At 39.3% G+C, this 26,343-nt stretch overlaps 1 protein-coding gene across 1 annotated transcript in view; it reads left to right on the forward strand.

The window, feature by feature from the left end:
* RELN (reelin) overlaps positions 1 to 26,343 on the forward strand; it is a 287,001-nt gene that overhangs the window by 80,714 nt on the left and 179,944 nt on the right. Inside the window, exon 5 of the mRNA XM_066319238.1 lies at positions 8,988 to 9,123. Coding sequence (XP_066175335.1) covers positions 8,988 to 9,123 — 136 coding nt within the window. The remainder of the gene's footprint in view (positions 1 to 8,987; positions 9,124 to 26,343) is intronic.

Raw genomic sequence — 26,343 nt, forward strand, 5'->3', positions numbered from 1 at the left:
CTGCTCCTGTGCACCTGGCAGAGCTTGAGACACTGAAAATCCCTGACTTAGGGGTCAGCACTACTGAGAAACAACTAAAAAATCAGTGGGTTATCAATGTTATTCTCATACTAAATCTCAAACACAGCACTAGGAAGAAAGCAAAGTCTATCCCAGCTAACCCAGACAACACAACACGGTTTCAAGTTCACTTTCAGATCATCTGAGATAAGGAATTGGGGGATAAAACAGGATAACTTCCATAACAACATCACTTCAAAACAGGAAGAGATGTCTGCAAATGATAAATACTCCATCTGGAATGATTTATATGGCAGTCCCTGTGGTTTCATTATGTAGTTATCATTATTGATTGGTTTGACTGACTTAATTTGCCTTGGAGGAAACTCTCAATTTTAAAGCATCAGAGTTCACCAGTAATGTTGATAACAGAGATATAAGGAGTAATTAGGGGCAGTGCAAGTGCAGCCAGGATGGGAGGTGCTGAGTGGGTCCTGCAGTGACTGAGGCAGTGACAGCAAATGCAAAACGCGGGCGGAGGATCGAAATAGAGGAAATGCCTTACAAGGCAGACTGCTGCCAGAAACCATTCAGTTCATTTAAAATAAATTAAAGAGAGACTTAGGCTTTTGTAGGTAAAGCCATTATTCTAATTAGTCATGCTAGGCTATAGAAGAGCAAACAGGACACCAGGAGGTGTTACCAGCAGCCATATAGACAAGAAGGGATGTTGTCACTGCAAATCACTCGGACCAGGTCAGCTGAGTCTGGAGTGAAGACAGGTTTATTTAACAAAAATCCAACAACAAATTTGGTGCTTTATAGATGCTTTATAGATCCAATCAGGATGCATGTGTTTATGGATGAGTGTTGGGCAGTTACATTTCTACTGAGCCCTGTAGTGATTTTCTGGGTATTGCACAGCAGCGTTTCATCTGATGTTCCTTGCTCTGGTCAGCAGGGAGGTGTGGTTGGTTCACGGCTCTGTTTGAGGGAGTGGGCCAGGATGATGCTGTCAGTTATGACTGCTGCTTCACAGTTTCACTCTCCTAAAGCAAATTCAGGGCAATTCCAGGGCTCCAGTGCTGCTTCGGTGAATTGTTGCTGCTGTGAGGAGAAAGATGTGGTTGCTGCTGGCTCTGACAAGGAGTCTGGTGGTGCAGACGTCTGGTGTGATAACAAGGTGTCGTTTTGTCACATTTGTCACTGGTATAAGCCCTATCAAGCAGAGGGGGTGATGTTTGGCTCACGGGGCAAAGATGTATGTTTGCAAAGTGGAAAAATTCAGAACAATGCAATATTTTTTTTGAAGTTATATGAGAACTGCTTATATGGATGAGGCACCAGTCAAATACAGTAACAATTTGAAAAAAAAAAAAGTGGATGCAAGCCAGGAAACGAACCAGTTGCTTTCCTTCAATAGAATAAACTGGAATTTGGTGCTAAAACAGAAACTGAAAAGTACAGAATGTACTAACAGGTCTATAAAGAAATATATATAAGTTGCTATTATAAAATATGCTGGGACTATTAAGAAAACATTTTAGATAGGTTTTGGCTCAAGTTTTTGGAAATAGATTTTTTTCTTCTTTTATATTTCAGCAACACAGTAACTTACCAGCATTTTCTATTTATATTACTGCTGGTCCCTGTTTACTGTTCCTAAATCTACTTGCCTTGGAGCACTTAGTGCCATGTTTCTCTCTATGGAGCATTTAGGTTTTGTCAGTAAATTGTCCTCTCATCCCTTCTGACACTGACCTGAAACCACCAGCACACTGCAGAGCAAAGTCTCACCACCCCATTCCCCTGACTTGTGGGACCAAATCACACATTGCACAAGGGGCTCATTCAGTGTGCTGGGAATTGTGCTAGAGAAAGGAGATATTCTTTTCCCCATGCTCCACAATTTCCATATGTGTAGCTCCTATTAGGTTTAATGAGACCCGTACTTATAAATCCCTGAGATGAAATTATAACCCTAAGTGGGTCCTAACAAAAGGCTGCCCGAAAATTTTGATTAAGAATCCCTTTCAAGAAGAACATTAAGAGGGAGATTAAGCAAAAATATATCCTCTCTTTCAGAGGAAATTTAAAAAAATCTGTTTATTAGTGATTCATTCCTGCAAACCTGTGTTTCTACCGAAGGGCTTGCTTCAGTAAATATTTGCAAATGTGGGGAGATAAAGCACTTCTCTTGTAAGCACCTAAAAGCCCTAAACTGAACTTTTTCATCCCTGAATCCCTATTTGTGAATGCAATTCAAACTGAATGTGAACTGGCAATAAATTCTTGTTTTCAGAACTAGAAAGAAAAATGCATTTAAATTTCATACATGGGGAAAGAGGTTATAAAACCCATGCTTCTTATCTCAAGTGTGACTCACTTCAGCACAGTGGTACCCTCTGAAGAATCAGGTTGCTGTGGTCAGGCTCTGGCTGTCTCCTGACCACAGAAGGACTTAAGGATTTTAGTGACAGATTTTGTAAGGCTGTTACACATGTATCTGTTCTTTTCCTCGTGCTCTGATTAACATGTGGATGGTAATTTCCCCCCAGCATTGCAGATAGTAAAAGGATTTATTATTTAATAGTGAAGCAGTAGAAATAATAAAAATAATAATAATAATGAAACAAATGCCTGACTTCAAGAAAGATAAAGGTAGCATATTGCTGGGTGGAAGAATATATCTGTTCTTTGCCGTTTGCTGGTCTTTTCTTTCTTCACACTGTTTAATAATTTATCAAACCATCCTGACCCTTAATTGATCACAAGGGCTACCAAGTGCTTTAGCAGTCTGTTACACTCTGTCAAATGAGATGTGTTTTTTCCTGTGAAGCAGAACAAAGTCACCCCCCAAAATCAATTGGCAGCAGTGGATTTCAGCTGGGTGGGTGCAGTTCACTTATTCTGCGCCTTTACCACAGCTGCAAGGAACTTACATCCATAATTTAGAAACTGCATGAGCTCATAACTGTACATTTGTGTTCATGCTTTAGAAATTATAGTTACCAGCTCCAGATATTTCTTTACTCCCAGCGTGGTCCCTTTTAACATGGGTTATTGATGTTTTCCTTAAACATATTTGGGATATTAATTTTTTTAAGACAAAACCTACTAAAAACATGAAGCAATTTGATTTTCTTCCCATCACTGGTTCTAAAATTTTCAGACTTACATTGCAGGGTCCTGAAAGGGGTTCATAAATGTTTAAAGATGTTGCTCAAATATTCCTCCAATAACTAAAACTATGCCATTATTTCACTCTCTGTAGCATCCAGTGGAAATGTATATTTCATTTTTACACATGTTTATAGGTAAGGCTTAAAAAAGTCCTTTAAACATCTGAAGATACACAGGACAAGGGGAGGTTCCCACCTCTGAAAATGTGGTCTGAAAGCTGCAGCTTTAGCGGCTGTAAATAGCACTTTATGTCTATATGCATTCAGATTTTATCCTAAAATGTTCCTTAAGGTCTCCACTCGGCTTCCTGTGAGCTCAGGTCCTGCCAGCCACCAGTCCAGATGTGCTGCAGCCTCTGCTACACCTCAGATAATGTGGAGAGGCACACAGCTTCCCCTGAACTTGCAGGAAGACTTTGGTTCCCTGTCCTACAGGGGTTTTACTGAGGAACCAGGCTACTTGTTCATAGCCACCAAATTGTCACTTGTCCCAGCACTCCTGCATCTATCTGAGTGGTGTGGCCTTCCATGTGACAGGAGAGTGGGGACACCACTCTGATCTTTAGTTCCATAGAGAGGATGAACTTCTGGAAAGTAGAGACTGGATGTAAGCTCCCTGCCAAAGGGATTAATTGATAATAATAATAATAATAAATGGCTACCAGCATATTTCCTTTTTAAAAAAAAAAACAATTTAATCATCCTACTTTTCCCCTCAGAACAAATCCCTGGTGCTGCATGGGGGAAACAAGTATCAAGCCCTGGTTTGGCCACTTCAGCATGGGATTCAGCACAGGAGGTGTTTTCAGGCACAGTCACTTTTGCATCAGTCCCTGCTTTGGAACACCAGACAGAACTGTGCCTACCTTGTGGATTTATGGACACTCTTTGAGATGCTAGAGCCTGGGTGGAATGTAGGCCTCCAGCTCTGTTTCCCAAGTGAAAATATACTTCCTAGGACTAAGTATTAAATTTTTCATAATGCAAAATCTAATATGAAAATGTCTGTTTCTGATTCCAATTTATTATCTCCTAATCAGGAATTATTGCTCTCTCAAAGATGCCTGAGTTATTTTGTCACTTAGCGCTTTTTCTTCCTGGAACTTCATCAATATTTTATGTTTGCCATTTTGTTGTCACACATATCTTTGAAAATGGAAGCATGCAGCAGATATTCAGTTTAGAAGCAGCAAAGCCAAAATGTGGTCGTTCATTTTACACCTGTAATTAACATTCACCCTCTCATTTAATATTATACTCCATTCCTGTAATAGAAGGGAAATGGTATGCCACCTGCCATCTGGTTCATCTCTGGACATTCTGTTGAGCCTCAGCTTTAATGAAGGATTTTCCAAGGATCTCGACATGCAGATGAGCTCCTTGTATGAAGTTTTCGGTTAAGAAAACTGTTTTCTAAGGAGGATAGATCATGTTGTAATACAGAACATGATGTAGTTACATAATACAGGGTGAAGGTCAGACCCATTGCAGATCCATGTTTCTCAGACTTACAGAGCAGAGGATGATGTGACTCTTTCCTGTATATATCTGTGCCATCAGATGTTTCCCAAGCTCTATCAGTAGAAAAGATCATCTTGTGTCTTCCAGGGGCCCAGATGGGAGAATGGCTGCTATAATCAATGGTTCTCCCTTTTGGAGAAGCTACACCACAAGATGAAAGTAAAAATGAGCTCAGGATCAACACCTGAATTTGGGCATTTTTGGACCACCATTTTCACATCATGCTCACCTTTGTGTATTCCATCTGATAAAAGAAGCAAAATATTTCCCTGTTACAGCCCTACTAGTGGTTCTTATAATCAACAAAATAATTTTAAACATTTAAAGATTGAAGTTATGTATTTGTCATCTGATTTTACCTAAGCTTTTCCTTCCAAAATTTTTCTCTATCCCTGCATTTCTTGTAATAATTTAATTCCTTGAAATCTACCTCTTCACACAGAAGTTCTCTGATTCAGTGACTACAGATAATATATTAAATAGAGCTAAGCACATTTTTTTTAAAGTTTACACAATAAAAACAGCTGCGGAGTTCCCTCTTGAGAGGGACTGGGAATGTCTAGTTCCTCTCCCAGCAGTGCTCTTGGCAGGTACAAAGCATGTCTGGCATTTGAATGGTTATAATGGTTATACTGATTATACTGAGACTCCTAAAGCCTCAGAAATTTTAGGGGATGGGGGAATCCAGAAAGTGCAGATGTCTGAAACGTGTCATTATGATGAGTGCACGCTGCAAAAACCAAGGCAAAAGAAGTTCAGAGAGATGCCAACAGCTTCTTTCATGCAGCACGTTTTAGAGCTGTGAATGGGCTCCTCTCACAAAACTTTCAACATTCCAGTATTCATTAAGTCACGTGGAAACACCTGATTTTTTGCTAAAGTGTTTTTAGAGCTTTTACAGGAAGATCATAGAATTTATCCCTAAAGATTATTAGTTTTGTAAACACTAGACTCTGTCACCAGGGTGTGAGGGAGATACCTCTACACAATATTTACCTGAGCCACTCTGAAGCTGTCAAAGGCACGTACAGGATCCAGTTTTGTTCTTAGAGCTGCTGGATAATCAGGCTTGTCTCACAGTCATTTAAATTTTTTGTAGCAGATTGTCGTTTAATTTTGTCCTCTGATTTTCTGTGGGGCACACACACAGTCAGAGAAGCACTTACCAATTTGCAGAGTGGTTGGAGAAGGGAGGAGTTGCCTTCCATAACAAGGGACTGCAAAAAGACTTGAAGCAAAAAGGTGAAATAACATTCTCTTTTGCCTTTAGTTCAGCAAGTTCTTAGTATCAATTGAATTTTTCATTGTTTTTTGCATTTTTTATTATTTTATATGTTCACCTTTTCAATAGGAAACCTTGGAATTTCAGCATCAAAAAGCTTTTTTTTTAATATTGCTGTCACTCGCTGAAGTTTCAGTGTTTAATCGTTGTTCAATGTTCTGAAGGCTCTGAACTTCTAAATGGAGTTGATGTACTCAGTAAAGGTCCAGCAGATGAGGAGGGTTGGTTTTATTGTAAAAATATAACAATCAATTATAAATATTAATAAAATAAAAAGATAACATGGTGATAAAATTATAAAATTGGGATTTGGAATGATTGCTGTAGCATTCATTGACCTTTTTTCTGGAAACAAAATTGAATGACTTGGTTCTTTTCCTTGCTTAGAATTTATTCTAGTAACTGCGAAATTGTTGTGTTCTTTTTTAAACTGTAAATCAAAGGAAAAAGAAAATCTTCACAGATGTTGTATGTGTTTGATGTATTAGACACATTTTTGCAGTATACTGCCTGAAACCTAGGGAATTCATTAACTCACGAGTTGCTGCCAAGGAGGGAAGCAGTCACATTTCCCAAGCTGCTCTGCCTGTCCCCTGGCTGGGGGATGTGTTAGGGCAGCCTTTGTCCTCCCTTGCATTTGGCTGGCTCTGGAGAAAGGGGGATTTCTTCAAACTGAAGGGCTGTTCCTGCTTGTCCCCTGACAGCACCAGTTATTTAATTACCCCGATAGTGTGAGGCTGGCTGTTTCCAGTGCACAGCCAGGGATGATGGCAGATGAGAGCTGGTGCTCTGCAGCAGCCCCAAGACCCCAGCCCACAGCACTGGAGTCACTGGCTTTAGTGACTTCAGAGACGGGGACAGGCTTTGGGAAAGGATCAGAGGTACCACCTGCACCCTGGGCAAAGCAAAGCAGTTGCCTAAATAGCATTTGCTCTGTGAGGGACCTCTCTGGGCATGCTTTTGGACACGTGTCCCAGCACAGCGCTGCTGCAGGACTTCAGCAGTGAGAGCAGGACAGTGAGCCTGGGCACCAGTCAAGTGGGATTCCTTAAGGATGTTACTGCCACCCCTCTCAATTAGTCAAGAAGGCAAATAAAGCAATAGAGCATGGCAAGAAGTGGCCAAACCTCATCTGTAGCTAGTCTCTTGCAATAAAGAAGAGTCAGTAAAATACTGTCTCTCTGGATTTCCCTGCTACTGATCTCCTGAAAAGAGGCTCCATTCAGAGGAGCATGAGCCTTCTCTGTGACTATCCTGACACGATGAGCTTCAGCATCATTTGGGGATTTGAGCTGTGGCTGTGTAAATGACAGAAAATCTCATGTGGATTCTCAGTGGGGAAATAACTGAAAAACTCTGAATGAGGAGGTTGTGGCTGTTTGTAAAAGATGCAGGCATCACTACCATCACCTGCTGCCTCCTGTCACTCCTGGGATGGATCACTTAAATTCACTGTGGCTCATTTCTCCCTCCAAAACACTGAAGCTGGTTTAGAATTTCATAGCCCTGAGGATAAATAACATCCATAACCCTGAGCTATAGTCTGTCATCCTCACCAGTGCCAGCCCGGGATTTCAGACATTGCTTTTTGTCTATAAAATGTGAAATGGTTTGCTTGTGAGACAGCCCCCACTCCATGCAAGGTGCTGCTGGTATCCAGTCCTTGGGGACACCAGGTGGAGCAGCGTGTTTGCATTAGGGAGGATTTATCCCCCTCCTTGATGTGAACCTGTCACTTGCAAACTTCCTTCCAATCTCTGGATCTATGGTGTCTTAGGAGAAATTGCTGCATTCACATTGTAGGAGAATTACCCAAGACCCAGTGGTAAAGGATTCTGAGAGTCAGAGATGGGTTTTATTTCTCTGTTGTTGTTTGAATTGCAACAAGAAAATTTGGGAATTCCCAGCCTCTATAAACTTTGGGGTGCAATCACCAAATAGCTGACAGTGACATTTTTGAGCACAGTGGTGCCTGCTCCCGGTGCCTTTTCCTTTTGATCCTATTAGCAGTGTTTCAGTCCATGTCACTCTTGTCTGAAATGAAGTTTCAATATTTAAAGTAACTTGGAACAAGGCATTCTCCTCTGATAATTGCATTTAAAAGAATAGTTTCATCGTTTACTCTTTCATGTACTATGAGTAAAGGTGTACTGATCCTTTCTGGTAAGATTGCCTTCATTTAAGCCAAAGGGTGTCAAACAAACCACGAAGTTTGCACTGCTTTGTAGGAAACTACAAAAGGGCTCCAGGGGGAGAAAGATTGCTGTCAGACATTGTTTTATGTTGAAAACACAGTTCTTATGTCTAATGTTGAATTGCAGTGAATTCCAGAGCGAGGGATTAATAAATGATATTTAAATTCATTCATGTTTTAGAGGCATGTAGGGAAAAAGAAATAAAGCAAATCAAAGGAATGGGTACTGGTAAAACTGTGGAAGGTTGCTGCTTTTATTTCAGATCAGAAGAGTTCATGAATCCAGAGTTCGTCTGCTTTTTCCAAATAGGTGTCTACTAAGAGATAATACGTTTCTCTAAGAGCTTCATTTTTCTTATTAAAATACAACTCTTTTGTTGTTGTTGGTGGTGGTGGTTTTTTGGTTGTTTTTTTTTTGTTTTGTTTGTTTGTTTGTTTTCAGGTGTTATTTTCTTTTAGATCTGTAATGGGTGTAAATGAGGTAATGGAATAACTGTTTTACAGTAGCTGTGATCCAGCTCCTCCTTCGAAAGTGCAAATAATTCCTCTGGTATTAGTCTTACGAAGACTATTAGCAGTAAATGCACAGAGCCTTGCAGTAAATGCAGTCAGCCTTGACTCAGGCAAAGGCCAGCTCCAGTATTATCATTGGCATTAATTCTAATTAATTGATGGCATACCCCTGGGGTTTTTTCCTTCCTTGTTGCCATGATGAAACACATGGCAGATGCATTTCTCAGCCTGTTAGCACCTCACAACGAGCCATTAACACGTGTCACTGTTTCCTTCCTCTGTGTCTTTCTCCTAGGAATTATGTCTGACCACCAGTTTGGAAACCAGTTCATGTGCAGCGTGGTTGCGTCCCATGTGAGCCATCTCCCAACCACAAACCTCAGTTTTGTTTGGATTGCTCCACCTGCAGGGACGGGCTGTGTCAACTTCATGTACGTATAAACTCAGAACCATGAGCAGAAAATCACCCTGGGGACAATGAAACCATCTAACCTGCCCCTGCTGCCTGCGTAAGAGTCAGTCAGAGAGCACTGCCAGGTGTAGACTGTAATTTGAAGTAAGAATATTGAGTTCTTCCTGGCTGAAGGGCTTCTGTGCACATTGGGGCTTCTTATTTTCGAAGCATGTAGGAAATCTAGCATTTAAAAGAAATGGATTCTTCTTAGTAATTAATTCTATCATTGATCCTTTAAGTATATAGCCCATTTGCACTGACACAGTCTCATAGCTATTGCATTTAATGTGAGTTAGAACATCACAGAAATATATTATTCATATTGTAAGCATCAATACAAAATGCAAGTATTTCATAGTGACTATACTGAAGTATCTACTGCTCCTAATTTTAAACACTCTGAACTTCTGATGAACCAAGAATGATCAAGAGGGTTTTTTCCCATAATTTGTTTTAAAGACATGGGTTATCATTTGATGATTTAGTACCAAATAAAGTTCCAGTGAAATAGCTTAACTTGAATTATTAGCATGTATATTACTACTTTTTACCTTCAAGGAATTTATAATTATTTGTCCCAGAATTTTATATACCAGATTTGAGAGGGAAAATACACCAAGAATGCAGTCAGAAGTAGAAAATGTTTTAAGTTAGACATTTTAAAAAAAACCCCCAAAAAACAGGCAGCTCCCTAATTCTGTAAGTGAATAATTGCAACATTTCAGACACATGTTTCTGTGTTTCTGTGACTCTTCTGTTGTCAAAACAGACTTTCTGAGTATTATTCCCTTTCAATCCATACTGGCAGGCAAGTGCCCCACATAATCCAGTTGTTTGATTGTTGTAAAAGATAAAAATGAGTGACTGACTTCTTTGAGAACATAAGTCCCTGATGGTGAGCACAATACTTAGAGATTGATTTAGCTGTGACTTTGATATTTCCCCTTACCTACATAATGCACTTTTTTGCCTATACTGTCAGGATACATTATTTATTAGCTCTAATGACAATGTCAAGACATTTTTATTTCTAGCTTGAGAAATATTAGTTTTGATGATTGGTAACTAAATTGTGACAGTGTTTTTGTTGTATATACAACAGTTGTATATACCTTGAGGAAATCTGTCAACTATGGGATTTATACAACCTTTAATTCCTTTCTAAAAATGGTTTCCTTTGTTGATGAAGTTGAAGCAGCAAAAATTTGTTTGAATTGCCAGTTCATCTTCTCTGTGTGCTCTTGCTTAATCCCTTTCTTTCTTGAATTTTTGGTTTTCCTGGTATTCAAGAAATAATTGTTGAATTTTTGGTCCTAAATGCACAATGACTGTGAATGTATTTGTTAAGAGATGTGACCCTCTATTGCGAGTTTTGAGGTCAATTTCTAACCAGCCATTCCTGTGGGTCATTTTTTTATATGGTTTTGTATTGGGTTTTTTGTTCATGTTTGCCATTGTTGAAGAAGAGCTGAAAAATAACTCTGCAGAAATACAGATACTACTATGAATGTTGATTCTCATTTAAGTGAAATTGAAGGGATATTTTCTAAGGCAATGAGTGCTTGTCTATCTTGAAATCCATGTGAGGTTCAACACTGGCTTTTAATGGGTTGGAACCAGACTGAACAGTTTTGGAAATCAAACCTGCAATTTCCTGTTTGTTTAAGTCACAATCCACCTCTTTGGCATTAGCACCCCTTGAACAAAGGTGGTGTTTGCAGTATGTTAGTGAAGTCCTTAGCCATGCACAGCAGAAATCTGAATTTATTGCTGACTAGGTAATATGCAGCATGGATGTAGACCTAGATCTGGTGGGGCTAAAGGTGTGATCCTGCAGTGGGGAGCCCAGCAGCACTGCTGCTCCCAGGACCCCTGAGTCAGTCTCAGTGGCTTTTCAGAACGTCTCACATGAAGTACAAGGATGCTCCATGGGAGATCCTGTTTTGTCTTTGAGGATGAGCAAAATGATGCAGTTATATCGGTTTGCTTTCCTCCAGAACAAATTCAGACCAGAGTGGAAAGGCTCAGTTTCTCTGACGTTGCTGTTTACTCCAGGATCACACTTGTCTGCAGGAATACTGGGTAAACGTTACCACCAGTTCAAGGAAATGTAAAGAGGAGAAATATGTTTTACCTCTAATCCTCCTCCTCAATTTTTCTTCAGCTACCCACACTTTCTTGCCTCAGCTGGTGTTTCTCCTGCTTACTAAACACAAGTTGCAGTAAACAAAGCTATTTTTGTGGTGAAGTGTTAGTCTGCCTACCTTACCCAGTTCCCTGAATACAAGAGTTCCAAAGGACTCAATCTTGTTTGTCTCCCTTTGTGCCTTTATAGCAAATAGTTTTCTTAACACTTTAAATTTAATATAGATTGCAATTAATATATAAATTAAATTAATTTTTGTTTAACTTAGTATAAATTGAAAGTATTTACAAAATATACGTAGAATATGACAGTTTATAGACTCTGACAACAGCTCAGTATAGGTAAGAGCTTCCTATACTGTTTGTTGCCAATATGTTTGTGATTCTGATCAGCTCATTAATCTTTGACCTCTCTGGGGATGGATAATAGGGTTATTAATTAGCATTGGCTTTGACGTGTGACTTTTGAGTGTTGACATCTCTCCCTGGACGATTCTCAGGAGGAACTGGACAAAGGTCACCAGCCAAATCTCTCACAGCCCAGATAGCTTCTGCTATAGAGGCACAGATAGCTTTTGTTAACTACACACACTAGTGACCTGTTCTGGCTTCCACTGAAGCAGTGAAATTCTGTGGATGTGACACAAAGTCACGAGCCTGTGGACACCATGGGCAAAATTCCCTTTCACTTCATCTGTGCTTTTTGGTGTGCTCCTCTAGAGCTGAGTCCTGAAAAGACAGAAGCCCTAACACATGAGATTTGTGCAGTGATGCTTTCAGCCTGTTCTTCCTTGTAGCTCTTGTAATCCATTGGTAACCAAACACGACAAAGGGGTTGAGATATTAAGATACTAAATTTCATAAAAATCAGTATCCAAGCAGATCATTTATACCTGTAAATTTGGACATTCCCATCAGCAATCCTCCCTGCTACAATGTGATTTGTTTATGAACTGCCAGAAATATTCCTGCCATAAATGTGTCAGTTCCCAGTCCCCCTTGCATTTCCCAGTCATGGTGGAGGAGGATGGCTCCTGTCCACACCTGGGTTACTGAGACAGCCAGTGAGGGACACACAGCTATTGCTGTGCTGCAGGAAGGAATGCTGTGGGGAGGGATGTGAGGCACAGTCCTGCAGGGCAGATGGGCTTATTTCTGTGTATGTGAGACGCAGGGGCACAGTAAATTGGGATTCACACCAGCTTGCTAGCACAGCACTCAGTTTCTTTCCAACCCCACTGGAATATTCCTAATCTCTGCAATTTGATGTAGTCTAGTTATTTCCACTTCACACAGTGCTGTGCCACTGTTGGATTTAAATGTAATGTTACCTGATGCTTTGCATCTTTCCTGGGCTCAGTGTTTCACTCAACAAGCCTTCTCCCCAATTTCACCTGGAAAAGAGATGGTGTAGAGTCCTGTGCTCCATGGGGGAAGGTGGCTGGAGCCAACATTTTTCTGTGCAAAATGAGGATATGGCCATTTTTTTATACCAGTTGTGTGCAAATTTATTTTCACTCTGTTGCGTTTTTTTCCTCAAAGTACCTTATTATGGCTACTAAATAAATACTAAAAGTACTCTGTTATGAAATACACTTCAAAGAGAAACACTGAGTGCTGCTGGTGTTCCTGTAGTACATCTTAGTGTAATCCTTCGTGTTTTCACCATAGATATTTCCAGCTAAGTTGAGGAAATAAAAGCTAAAATGCATCATTTGTTACAGAATAGATTTGTTAGCAATAACCTAAGACTGTGTTAAACAGGTGTAGAGTGCAGAGACTCCCAAGCAAATTGCCAGGATCTGCAAGTTCTCTTTACCACCACAAAACAGTAGGTTCTCCTTTACACTAACAAGTAATTCCTCTGATTGTGTGCATATTTGTAAAATATTATCCTCACTATCCTTCAGCTAGGTTTCACGGTCTGTAATTTCTGCTCTAAGCTCACACTAACCTAGTTAAAGCCCAGCCTGGCAGCAGGGATAATCATGGCTGGTAAGCAGGGTGGCGTGCTGGGCTGCATCTTAGGTGCTTAAGCCTGTTGTTTTATAGATGGCTTAACTTACTAGTTGGCAAAAGTGATAAAGCTGACCTAAATAGCAAAAGCATATTGTGTTTTGACCACCAGCAGGGTTTATTGCAGAAGTTCCAGCTATTGTATTAAATAGAATTGTAGGCTGTAAAATGTACCTAGAAAAATAAGAATTTTTCTTATGTAACCATTTGTGTTAGTCACTGAGCAGGTGTTCAGTAATTACAATTATGTCTATGTATTCACTATAACTTCTATTAACAGAAGACTGGACCTCTGTAAAGCTATCTGCCTGAGTGTAGGTAGAGTCTAATGAGCTAGTAAGTACTAAAATGCCCAATCACATATTATGTGACACTTAATTAGCACAGCTTATGGTGCAAATGGCTCAATAAGAATGGGAATAGCTGTGGTGGTGTCCCTGTATGAAGAGAGAGGTAAGAGAGCAGTGGTGGCTGAGGCAGGGCACTGGCACATTGCTTCTCTTGAGGCAGGAAAAACTGATTCTCAGCACAGCTCCTGGAAAAAGCCTGGGACTAAATGCTGAGGTACACAGCTGAACTGTTGGAAGAAATTTTCAAGAAATTTAAAATCTCAGTGCTTTTCACTGAGAATGTGCCTCTTCCCGTAATCACCTTAAGTTAAAACTCCTTTCTGGGAAGTTTGAATTACCCTGTTTCAGAACTGGTCTTTTCAAGACCAGTTTTCTGTTTCAACTGGTCTTTTCACCTCAAACTGGTGTTTAAACCTGTTTGAGGAACTGGCAGTGGTGTTAATGAATGAACTCAAAAATACCACACTGTACAAACACTACAGAACATAAAGTCTGTGATTAAGAGACTTGGTTACCTATTTAGAGCATTTAGAGAAAACCTATGATAATAATTATAGAAATATTGAATAAACATCCAAGAAGATTACATGCTTTACTATATTAATCCTCTAGCCAGGTGGGAAAAGTCTATATTGTCTGAAGTAACCACATTCCCCTGGTAAACCACTTAGCTAAAATTACCATTTAAGACACTGTTTACTGTGGTTTTTTTTCAATTGTTTGAAAGAAGTATAAAGGATAATCTTCAAGATTAAGTACACAATTACGTTTGTTTGCAATGATAATGCACACAAATAATAACATAAAAGTAAACAGAAAATTACATCTATCAGAAGTGAGGTCCCTTAAGTCCCTTGCGTTTATGTAAAATCAACTCTCAATTATATGGTCATGTACATCCTTTTCCCTTGAATTCTTATGATGACACAGAACTGTACACTGAAATACATTGTTGTTCACAGGATTCTAATTTCTTACATGATTTGAAATCTCTGCATTCAGCTGAGGAGTGTGCCATAACACGTATGGAAACCTTAATGTACAGATAGCCTTAACTTGGGGGTTTTGTGAAGAAGAAGCTCCTTGCTTCAATAAGTGCTACATTTCTCTTCCTACTCTTTACTGCAATAAAAGGGTGAAGCAGGGTAATTCACAGCACTCTTTGTGATCTTGGTGTGGACTCTGAGTCAGAGATTATATAAGCAGCACCAAACAAGAGACAGTCATTGCTTGCTGTCAGAGTAGTTCCAACATTAGCCCAGTGTTGCAGTCATTTTTATTTTTCTGTATTGTTTATAACTTATGCCTTGTAGAAAAAAAAAAAGCATCAGTAATTGTTCCTTGCTGGTGTGTCAGTCTAGTGGAACTGTGAAGAAAAATTACTCCCTTGCTTGGTTTTCCACTTCCCTGGGTAGAGGCATTGTTGTGCCGTCAATCAGCATTATGTGTAATATTCTGAAAATCACGAGCCAATATTTGATTCCTGTCTTGGCTCTGCTCTCATGTCCCATTTTGATGTGGTGCCCAGATTACCTCCTTCATCTTCTGTGTTTGTTAATTCCCAGTGAAAAGCAAACACTGTGCATGGAATTGTTGTGGCTCCTCTATGACCCCAAACAGCAAAAACTCATCTGACTACTCGGAATTAGATTTAACTTGTTTGTTAGTTTTGTCTTAGTTTTGTCTATTTTTTGTAAAGCAGACAGAGGTGACTAATGAGAAATTGTGGGTGTTTTCAGAAGCTTCTTTTAACAGAAGACAGTAACACAAAGGGTACTGTGATGGTGAGTACTCAGAAGTGTTCACAGCAAAGCAAAAAAGCCATGAGAGAGGATGAAAGCTGGTTGCATTTAATTGTCTACTCCTGAAAAAGGGTTTTCGGTTGTTTCAACTGGATCTAGGATATGTGCCTATCTCCAGGTAGGTGTTCCTGTGAGCTGTCTGTCTGTAATTCCCCTGAGGGCTAATGGATGTGCAATCTGGTTCCACAGACATCCAGTCTTGACATTCACTTCTACATCTAGAGAGAGGTACCTCAGGAATAGAAGGTCTCTACTAGCTTCCTTAGAATATTTCAAATTATTTTAATACTTCTAGGCAGCAGAATTAAGATCTAGATCTCCACTGACCAAAATGGATCACTAGCTACATAGCTTGCTTGTAGACCTTTATATTTATATTGGAATCCCGCCCAGACTGATTCAGCTGCCTAAATATAAGCATCCTGTACCGAGTCATGAAAATTAAGTTTTCATCCCCACCACCCTCAGCAGTAAGTCAATTTGTCTGTGTCAAGGATTTCTAGTGAGTGGGCTGTTCAACAGTTGAAATCTGCTGAGGGGTATGAATAAAAATGGCAACTGTGTAAAGTTCATAAAATCTTGCAATTTTTTACTTTTTCCTTGTAGGTCAAATCTGTTGTGTAATATTCTCTCTGATTACTGATATTCCTACTAAAAGCCCACCTTAATGAGAGCTCATTTTTTAAGCTTTTCTCCAAGTGTGCAGATCACTGGCCATTTGTGATTTTAGATTCCTCATGCTCTGTTGTAGGTGTAAGAAAAGCAGGACCAACAAAGCCAGGAAAGATGTTATGTGAGCCTGTATTTAAAGTAAAAGCACATGCAAATTCTATTGGTGTTAGTTGAACTTAATCCCAAAGACAAGTAAGAAGCATAAAATGCTACTTCTGTCAATGTTGTGTAATGCCAGAGTAGAAACAGCAATGTTTTAGAGTATTAGGATGGCTTCTTTTTTTTGTGTGATGCAAATTTTTTATATCACGTCTTTGTAATATATGATAGCAGAAGGAAGCCCAGTATAGCCTTTGGCTTCTCTATTAAGATTTTGTTGTGGCTTCACACAGGACTCTGGCACCTCCTGTATGAAATACAATTATATTTAGTCGTTCTCTACTGGTATTATCTAAATAATAAAATGGTCATGGTGAGAATTACTTCCCTTCTTACAAATGTTCATTTAGCAATTCTAGAAGCAGAGATTAGCTTTTACTTTCTTCCTTTTTCTGCAGAACATTCTCATTATTCTTGAGCACAAGACCATCAGTTCACAATTTGTGAATCGGTTATCAGTAATTGTGTTTAAAATTCTCTCTTGAATTTTGATAAAGAAATATCTCTGAAATTTAACCTCAGGGTGATTTTTCAGAATTTATTTTAGTTAGCATAAACCTTTGTTTCATTCAAAGCATTTCTTTATCTTCCCCTTTTCTCAAAATGGCTTAATTTTGAAAACATGACTGGAGTACAGAACATATTGAACACTCTCAGCACTTTGTTTCCACTGACAGGTTTTCCTCTGTATCAGAGCAGTTGAATGAAATGTCTTTTGCCTCGTAGTAACTAAACCTTTCAAAATTACATTCTAAAAGGAATATGCTGAATGAAATAGCCACAACCCAGTTTTGGGGAGTTCTTTTGGAAACATGAGCTATATAAAGAGTGACCACTAAACGTACATGGAACCATTGTCTTCAGGTAGAGTTTTAGTGCATAAAACATGAGTGCAGAAAAAGGCAGAGGACAATTATAAAGACGTTTTAGTAAAGATGATTTAATAAAGATGATTTCGGTACTTCAGATGAGCCTGTACAACTAAATACCATACCTGCATGGAAGCCCCAGGAAACTCTGCAATCAGAGTCTCCTGGTGGACTGATATCAGTCTCCTGGTAGACTGATAGAACCTGATCATTTCAATACCATCTCTTCAGCAGATAAAATGTCCAGTGCATGAAGGAGCTGGAGTCAAGTGCATTGTCTTGTTTTTGGGAAGTTCTTGACTTCTTGCAAGGGACTACTGCTGAATGACTTGGTGAAGAACTTGATCCTGCAGGGTGCTGAGCGCTGTCCTTGCTCCAGGGAGCAATCAGGATTCATGCTGTCATCAAAGGCACAGGCAACACTATTCAATTTTTTTTTTTAAATTCATGACTTCACAATATTTTTTTTAAATTTTGCTTTGTCTGCAAAGGAAAGGACATATAAGCATGTTCTGACCATATTCTCAGTTCACTCAGTTCACAAATTAACTTACTTTTCTCACCTTGTTTGTTGGGAGGAATTTTTATAGAGTTATCTAGAAAATATTATGTAGACACACACACAGTAATATTCAGCAAGGAAGAAATTCTTCCTTTTTCTTTTTTACAATGGTCTCCTCATGGTGAGTAATAGCAAAAGTTAAAAAAAAAAAAGAAAGAATGCCTAAACTTTCACATAAAAAACCCATTTGATCAGCTTTTTTCCCCTCCTGCTGGGAAAAATTGATTCTGAGTATTCAGAGTGACCATGACCTCGCATTATCTGACAGAATGAACTCTGTTGTACAGCAGAGTTATCACCCAGAAGAAGACTTGCAGGTGCTACAATTCAAATAATGTATTTTTACTTAAAAGCATATTATTGAAGTATTTCACATACTGGTTTGTGGCTCTTGTTGATTAATGGCTGTTTTCATTACATATTTTAAAGGTATGATGGCACTGTAACATTATGTTTTAAGGTTGATGGCATTGTTTTCTTTATTGTTTTGGAGTGCCTTGAATATTTTTAGTTCTTACTAGAAATGTAACAAATACATTTTCTCTTATAACCCTCCAAATATCCCTCTTGGATCAGCATAAGCTGTTTAGCCCAAGTAGTTACGTACATTCACTTGAGCTGTTTTCTGTGAAAAATGCATTTTTAAAGTCTTAAAGAATAAGAAGATCTCCAGCAATCTCTGTGATTTTGCACCCAAATAGGGAAGAGTTTAAAATAACAATTTTGAAGAAATGAATAATAGAAGAAAGAAATTCTCTGTCTTTATTTTCAGTATTTCAGTGGTCTGAGGTCAAATTTTGCCCAAATTGAACACATTGCTGCAGTCAGGAACTAAAAACGTGCTCCACAAATTCAGCCAGTAGTGTTTATGCAAAGTATTATAACTGATATGAACAAATTACTTTGGAGAACCTACTTATACATTCAAAGAGCAACGCCCTAAACATCCTAAAATACAAAAAATAAATGGTAGAAACACTCTCAATCAGTATCACAGACAGTTTGGCAAAGCAGAGAAGATGTCAGGGCCATAATTTGAACGATGGCTTTAACACACTAATAGAGAGAGAATATGTATGGTGAGTTAAGCTGCATAAAGCCTTTCTTCTAAATCCAGATGTAGGCATTAACTCGAATATTTGAGATGGCATGCTTATTTGCTAAGTGCAAAGATGGCTAGAAAAAGGCTTTCCTGACTGATGATAAAAGCTGGAGTACTCTTTAATTTTGGTTACTGCCAAGCTTATTTCAACAACCACAATAGTTCTTTGGCTTCGTACCAAAAAGTGGCAATACAGTACTTACATGTCTATGGATCAAAATTAGATGAAAAATTGCTGTTTCTCATCTCCAAAGCCATTTGCCACACATTTTATAGGCCTCAAGATGCCTTTTGTAATATGTGATAACAGAGCCAACTGAAGCATCTGCCTGGGAAGAGATTACTTTAATTATGGACTCAATGTCCTATTTTCTGCAAGTGTTCCCCAGAGAATTCCTTACCGCTGGATGAGAGGTGTTATGATGCACATTAAAACCTACAAGTCAAACAAAAGAGGTTGTAAAAGTGAGACAAGGACACCCATAGAGACCCCAGTCTTGTATTCAGTGGCTGAAAAAATAATCCTGAATTCTTTTATGATAACTTCTTAATTAATCTAATGCCTGTTAAAATAAATTTACAAAATATATGTATGTAAAAAAAGAATGATAGAAAAGCTGGCCATTTTTTCCCTTACCCTGTAATGTTTTGAAAAATTGATTGATCTATAGAAGCCTTTAAAATGTTCATGTTTTCCTTTTGATTTATTCAGTACAGTAGTTACTAATGATGTAATGTGGAAAATGCAGCAAAGAGGTTTCTTGTTAGCTTCTATTTTTGTTACACGCGAAGTTTCTTGTCATTAAGAATTCATTTGCCTTCTGCTGTAGTGCCATTGATCACAATTAACTCACTTGATATTAAAGTGGATGTGCTGTATGTTCCTATAGAAATTCTGGGTAAATCACCATTGATTTAGCACAGTTTAATGGATACTTAAAATATTTGTCATTCTCTCTTCATCAATTAGAAGAAAGCCTAAAGATCTTCATTAGCAGCTGCTGCAATGATGAGCTAAAAGTTTTTCTTTACACAAAATACGATGGAAGAGCTGTAAAGATGGCTTGAAGATGCTGTGACAGCATGTGAAGTACTGGGAAACTTCCTTAAAATTTGGAAAATTGCCAAAATTAGAAGGGAAAATGACATCTCTAAGAGATGCTGAGCTTTAAAAACAAAACAACAACAAAGCAAACAAACCAAAAACTGTTTGAAGTGTATTTAAAACAGAGGGCCATATCATCCTCTTTGATTTTGTACATTTAATAGAAAGGTTTATTCTCATGAAACGTTACAGTGAAAGCAATGCTCATCCTTCATAAATAATATCAACCAACATTAGGGATTTTTCAGTTTGCTGCTTTTATACTAACTGTATATCTTCAGTGAGGCACAACCAAGTCTGAAAAGAATGCTAAATGGTCAGTACTTCCCTGGTCTGGAGGAAGGTAGAACGGATATTTCATAGCATAGCAAAGGAAAACACTTAGCTACCCCTGCAGCATCCAGCCCCAGGAGGAGTTTGTCAGTGTCATCCCATGTGTCTCTTCTTCATGTTTTCCAACACCATTTCAGGTGCCTGGGGAACATTTGCTCCAAACTCGGTCTCTGCTGCTCTATGACGTTTATAAACCCAGTCACAGCATGATGTGCTCAGAAATACCTGACCTGCCTCTGCAGGGTGGAATTTGGGTTTGGAGCTGGTGGCACCTGGCCTGGCTGGGCTGTGGGTATGCTCCTTAAGTCTCACCTTGTCAGCTTTAGGAAGTGGATGGAGAAAGCTGAAATATTGTAGGTGGCTTTGCCTGGAGCCATTCAGGGTGAGGAGGAGAGAGAGCTCAGCTCTCTGCCATGTACAACATGGTAGGACATGGAAACACATGGAAGGATTAAGGACTAAATATTAGATCCCTTTTCTATCTTCTAGGTTTTTCATTGTTGTTGTTTGGAGGTGTTTTTCTGACTTCTTCCTCTGGTTGTAAGAAGCTTCACAGTGCCAGGGTTTAATGGAAGTTTTTAACTCGTACGTAAATGGCAAAAACCCTGTTCTGTGAGGAGAGATCCTTGGACCAACCTTGGACAAAGCTGGGAACTGAGTCAATATCAGCTGTTTCCAGGCTCAATGCTTTGCCTTTTGGTATATTACTGACAAGATGGAGAAAAGGGTCATGAGTATACATGGCTTAGTGAAGTGACTGAGGCCACTTTTCTTGGTCCTGGATTCAGGACACATAGACACATGGGAGCATGGCTGGTCAGTTACTGGTGTCCCCTCTGAGATTTTGGGAGACACCTTCTCCCTTCATCAGCTGTGAAAGCTACACGTGCCTGAATCCCTACGCCTGGGAATGTTCCAGTGAGGCACCCATGTGCATCTAGAGCTGGGCATCCTTGGCTGCTCTCCCCGGCCCATGTGCCCTACACACCACCTGATCCCCTTGAGGCATTTGATTCAGGCTGAAAGTCATGGAAAATTTCTGTGATTTCTGCAAGGGCAAACAGTTCAGCTGTGACACTTTGGCTTGCCAGAAGCCATGAAATCTGTTCAGATATTTTCCTGCTTGCCAGGGAGAGCCGACCTTTCCTTCGGGTGAAGTGTCCAGCTTTGGAGCTACTGTTCCTCTGCTCTTGGAGCAGGCACTGTTTTGTGGTGTTCCTTCCCAGAACTTTGTGTTTTAAATAGTATGGGCAATTAGGTCATCATTCTAATTATTTATGTGCAAATTGTTGCCTTTTCTGTTTCAAAAAAACATTCCAAAAGGCTGGAGCTCTGCTGTTATTTAACATGATGAAATGTCATTTCTTAAAAATGGTGTGTCTTCCAGTGGCTTTGGACACTGGGTTTCTGTGGAGCTTTTAACTTCTTAGGGAACTTCGTTTTCGGGCTGTTCTCAGCATCAAGGGTCTCAAACTCAGGTGAGTAAAGGGTTGGAAAAGACAGCTCTCTGTCTGAGTTGCTCCTTGCACTATCAGCTGAAGTCTGTAGCTCACATCTCTCTCCTGCTTGACCTGTCTGTGACAGTAACTGCTGGGAGGTCTCTGCCCAGCTGGATTGGAGGCAATGACTGCACTGTGGTGGCTCCTGACTCTTCCACCAGAAGAGATCAGCATCTTGGATTGCCTGGGAAGGGGAGGACATGGTGTTCCAATCCTCCTCTCTCTTTCAAAGCCACATGAGGTGTCCCTTGACAGGAAACCACGAGTTTGTCACTGTGAGCCATTGTCCATGCTGACGGATGAGGAATGTCAGCTTTTCTTCTCTTGGGGGGAGAGCAAGCAGATCTGGAATCTACAATGACACTGTCTTTGTTCAGAGGTACATCAAGGATGCATCACATTTCATCTAGCCTCTGCAAGGATTTCAGTGTCTTTTCTTAGGCAATATGAAATGTGTTCTCACAAATATTTCTCCTTGTTGGCATTTTCTCTAACATAACTGTTCATCTTTTTTTTTTTTTTTTTATTTTGTTTTTTCAACCCCTCTGCCATATTGCACAGAACATCCATGTCAAGTGTTTTCTTCTTCTTATGAGGTTCTTTCTTAGCTCTCCTGTGGCAGCAACATACCCATCAATAGTGAAAAATTTCACCATTCTGGCAGGGCACTGTGGTCTCTGTGAGTCACTTCAGAAAAGTGCAAATCATTTAATGTTAAGTTTCTCAAAAATATTTAATTCCTCATGTGTCGGTACAATTGTTTGTGCCTTTAAAGACATAACCATTGTGATACTGAAATCAATCTAAATCTAACTTTGCTTTGCCATATGGCACAACCTGTAGACACTAAGACTCTGGGAATTCATGTATTAGGTTGCCAGACTTATGTGGTAGATAAGTAGATTGTCATAAAAGTAATTAGTTTCAGTGTATGTAGATTGCACTTGGCCTTTTTTGTTGTTAAGCTTTTAAGGATTGATCTTTTAATGCTTTGCTGTGATACAAAAACAAAGCATCTCACAGGAGGACTGTTTGCATTTTTTAGTGTGTGTTTGCTGAACAAAATAAAAATAAAATAGATCTCACCCTTGCTAGTGTTTAGGATATGTCAGGAACGTTTACTTGTATTTGTAAGGATATTTCTGTTGTGGATTTGTAACCCACCAGGCATCTGACTAGTAGCTAGGTTTGCTGGTTGTGACTATGTTCAGAGCTCTGAAGTACTTTTGGCTACATGCACTGTAGACTAGGAGAAGAAATAAAAAAATAAATTAAAAAATCATAAGCAGGTACTTTGGAGGCTGACTGATGTCATGCAAGGTGATATAGATGACTATTGGATGGCTGATACAGTGGTCAGTAAAGGCAGATTAGTTGCAGTAGTTTAATTTGGTAAGAGTAATTAATTTGCAGCAGCAACTCACTGCTCTTGATGCTGATCTATCTCACAGGTAGTCGAGCTGGATTTCAAGGCTGGGGTTTTCTGTCACAGGATGTGACTGGGAATGTGAATTCCCAGCTGGAGCTACCAGGGAGTGCCAAGGCCAGGGCAGAGCAGATATTGGTGCCTCTGAGCTGAGAGCCCATCCTGGAGCTGTGGGTGCCCTGGATCTCCAAAGGCTGCAGCACATCTTGGGGCTCTCAGCTGCATGGAGCTTTTTGTGTGAAGCTGGAAGGTTCAGGATCACTGAACACCCAGTGACAAAGAGAAAGGGAGAGATACAAACCTCAGTCAAAACAGGGATATTAGCCAAGTTTATTAAGTTTTCATGAGTTTAATTAGATTTTCAGACAGTAACAAAATTATCAAATAAGTGCAGTGTTTGCAAGTGCTAGAACTAGAAGCTTTGCAGTGCTCTGTTCAGCAGTGCTTTAAATTTTCAAATTATCTTTATCTATATCTATTTTTTTTTCTTTAAATTTTCAAGTTATACTTGAAAAACTAATAAATAGAATTTTAATAAACCCTCTTTTTCTCTCTCTCTTGTTTTTTCCCCCTTTAAATTGGCAAAATCAAGTCATTAGGTCTTATTCAGTCTGGGAAAGTGTGAGCACAGAATACATTTCATGGTTGATTTATGAGCTCCTTGAAAATATAGTTTATAATGAAATTCCGACAGGCCCTTAACAAAATTAGCATAACAAATAGCAATGTAATAATACCTTTCATGTCTGTGCATTCCTGCAGATTCACTGTCAGTGAGCACTTGCCAAAGACCAAAGAGCACTTCCAGCCAGGGCTGGGCAGCACACCCAAACAATGCACCCCCAAAAGCTGACTGCCTGCTGCATGGATGCAGAGTTATGGATTCAGGGAGTCTGCATGGGCAAAGTTAAATCAGCAGCAATTCTAGCAAAATAATATCAAATTAAGGATAGCTGTCTTCAGCTACAGAGTCATTGCTGTTATTACTAGTTATTACTAGTTATTACTAGTTATTACTAGTTATTACTAGTTATTACCAGTTGCTTAGATATTACTAAGGCAAAACATGAGAAGTGTAACTTTTACTGCTGACAGTACCTAATTTCAGGGTTTGGTGAGAACTGGGAAATACAGCTGAGATGGTAGCTACAAGAGCAGTAACGGCTTGAGCTGTCACTGTCCAAGTAGAAAGTCTGTATTTATACTTTAGAACTTTATTTTGATGAATGTTACAGTCGAGCCTGGTCTCTACAGACTGGTTTCCTGATGCTTTGCCTGTGTCCAATGTTTGCAATATGTAAGTCTCTGTCAATGTGTTTCTTTGGAACATACCTTTTTTTTTTTTTTTAGTAGAATAACCTAGGCCAAAGCTGGATAACTGGGTCTGAGTCAGTGATTTTCATGTAGAAAAGTCTGGGCTGTGGGCATCTCAGATTTAATGTCCATAACAGAAGTGGTTTGCCAGTCGGAATTTCGAGGGCATTATATTGACCTCAATCTGCTCACAGAATCACTGAAACAAATTAAAGAGAAAAAGTGCTGTGCATATGTTAGTGTGCAGAGGGATGTTGGAGGCTGTTGAAATACAAAGCAAAAGACAGTGAGTAGCATAATTTTTGGTCTCCCAGCAACTGATGCACAGTTATGGAGAGATGAAGCTAAATTTTAGCATTGAGGTTCACATATGCAGAGTATAATTACATTTTTAGTCTAAAAATGTCATTAAAACAATGTTAGACTAAGTGGTTTCTTTTCAAAGGAAAAGTTAAAATGGGAAATACAATTCCAGATGAGATAGTTAGAAAGAACTGTTTACTGTGTCTTGTACATTGGCGCACAGTTACAATTATTTTGGGAAATACAGAAACGGGTGGGGATACAAAAATACAGTCTGGGAAACAGAAAAGAGGAATGAGCTTTTGATACAAAATTCACAGGGGTGCAGGTTGAGACAGGCCTGGGAAGACTTTGTGCAGAAAGTCAGCACCTTGCCTACAGAAACTTGGGAAAAGTAAAAACCCTTGAGAGACAACCTCGTTATTCATAAAGAGCTGTTTTGTTTCATTTTAGTGACATGTCTGTGCCTGTGGCAATCCTCAAATTTCCACTATCAAAATGCCAGGTTAGGAGGTGACTCAGTACTGGAGATTATGGTTTACTGGGGAGAGGAGCCAAAAGAGTTTGGGGAAGCCCAAACCAAGGCTTGACATTGTCATAATAACTCAAGCAATTTTATTTCTTTTACTTAAGCCCTTTTGGGTAACTAAGGCAAAAAGTGATCATGAAAAGGTTTTATCTTCATTTATAGGAAATGTGTCCATTTCCTGCACTCAGCCTCAGCCTTCAGCTTTCTTACTTTTAGTAGTAAGACTTTTAGTCTTACTTTCTCATTTTTAGTAGGAGATTTTTGCCCTTTTTTGTTAATAGTGGAGGGAAAAAAAACCAGCAGTTTTTTCTAAGTTCAGTAGCATACAAATTGTCAGACTGCTTTTTTCCATTTTCTGACTAGCCGGGCTAAGTATTCTGAAAGATTTGGGCTTCAGTCAGCATGGTCACTGCATGGTCCATTAACCAGATTTCTTAGGTTTCCAGTCTTACTCCTTTTAGCACAATTACTTTTCTCTCATCTTGTCCCTTGTAGCTATTAGCAGATCCAGCAAGGAGGGAGAGGGATGATTCCCAGGGAATCAAACTACTTCTTTTATGGTTGTTACATTCACGGCATTGCTCATGACAAGAGGGTCATAAACCAGCTCTACAGTTGTTACCCCATGAATTGTAGACCGTACAAATTTGGGTCTCTAAAGGATTCAAAAACTTTTGACCAGTAAGTATAACTGGAGGTTGCTTTACCATTTCTTAAAAGCAGACAGAAAGATATTCAACTGGTGCCGGACAATTGCAGAAAAGCCAACATTTGAAATATAATTTCCTCAAATACTACAAAGTAGACCATAAGAAACAAATTATCTGCTTGCTCTGCCAAAGACTCTCAACCCTAACAACTCTTAACAATCTTCAGTGTCAGATGGTGTGTAAATTAACCATTCATTGCCCTGCAATTTCAGTTTCCTCAAGGAAAATGTTTCCTAATCTCAGTTAGACCAGATTATGCCTATTTAAGTCCCATGCAGAGGATGGTGTTGTGTGAGTATTG

The sequence above is a fragment of the Sylvia atricapilla genome, chromosome 5 (assembly GCF_009819655.1).
Source record: "Sylvia atricapilla isolate bSylAtr1 chromosome 5, bSylAtr1.pri, whole genome shotgun sequence".
Lineage (NCBI taxonomy): Eukaryota > Metazoa > Chordata > Aves > Passeriformes > Sylviidae > Sylvia > Sylvia atricapilla.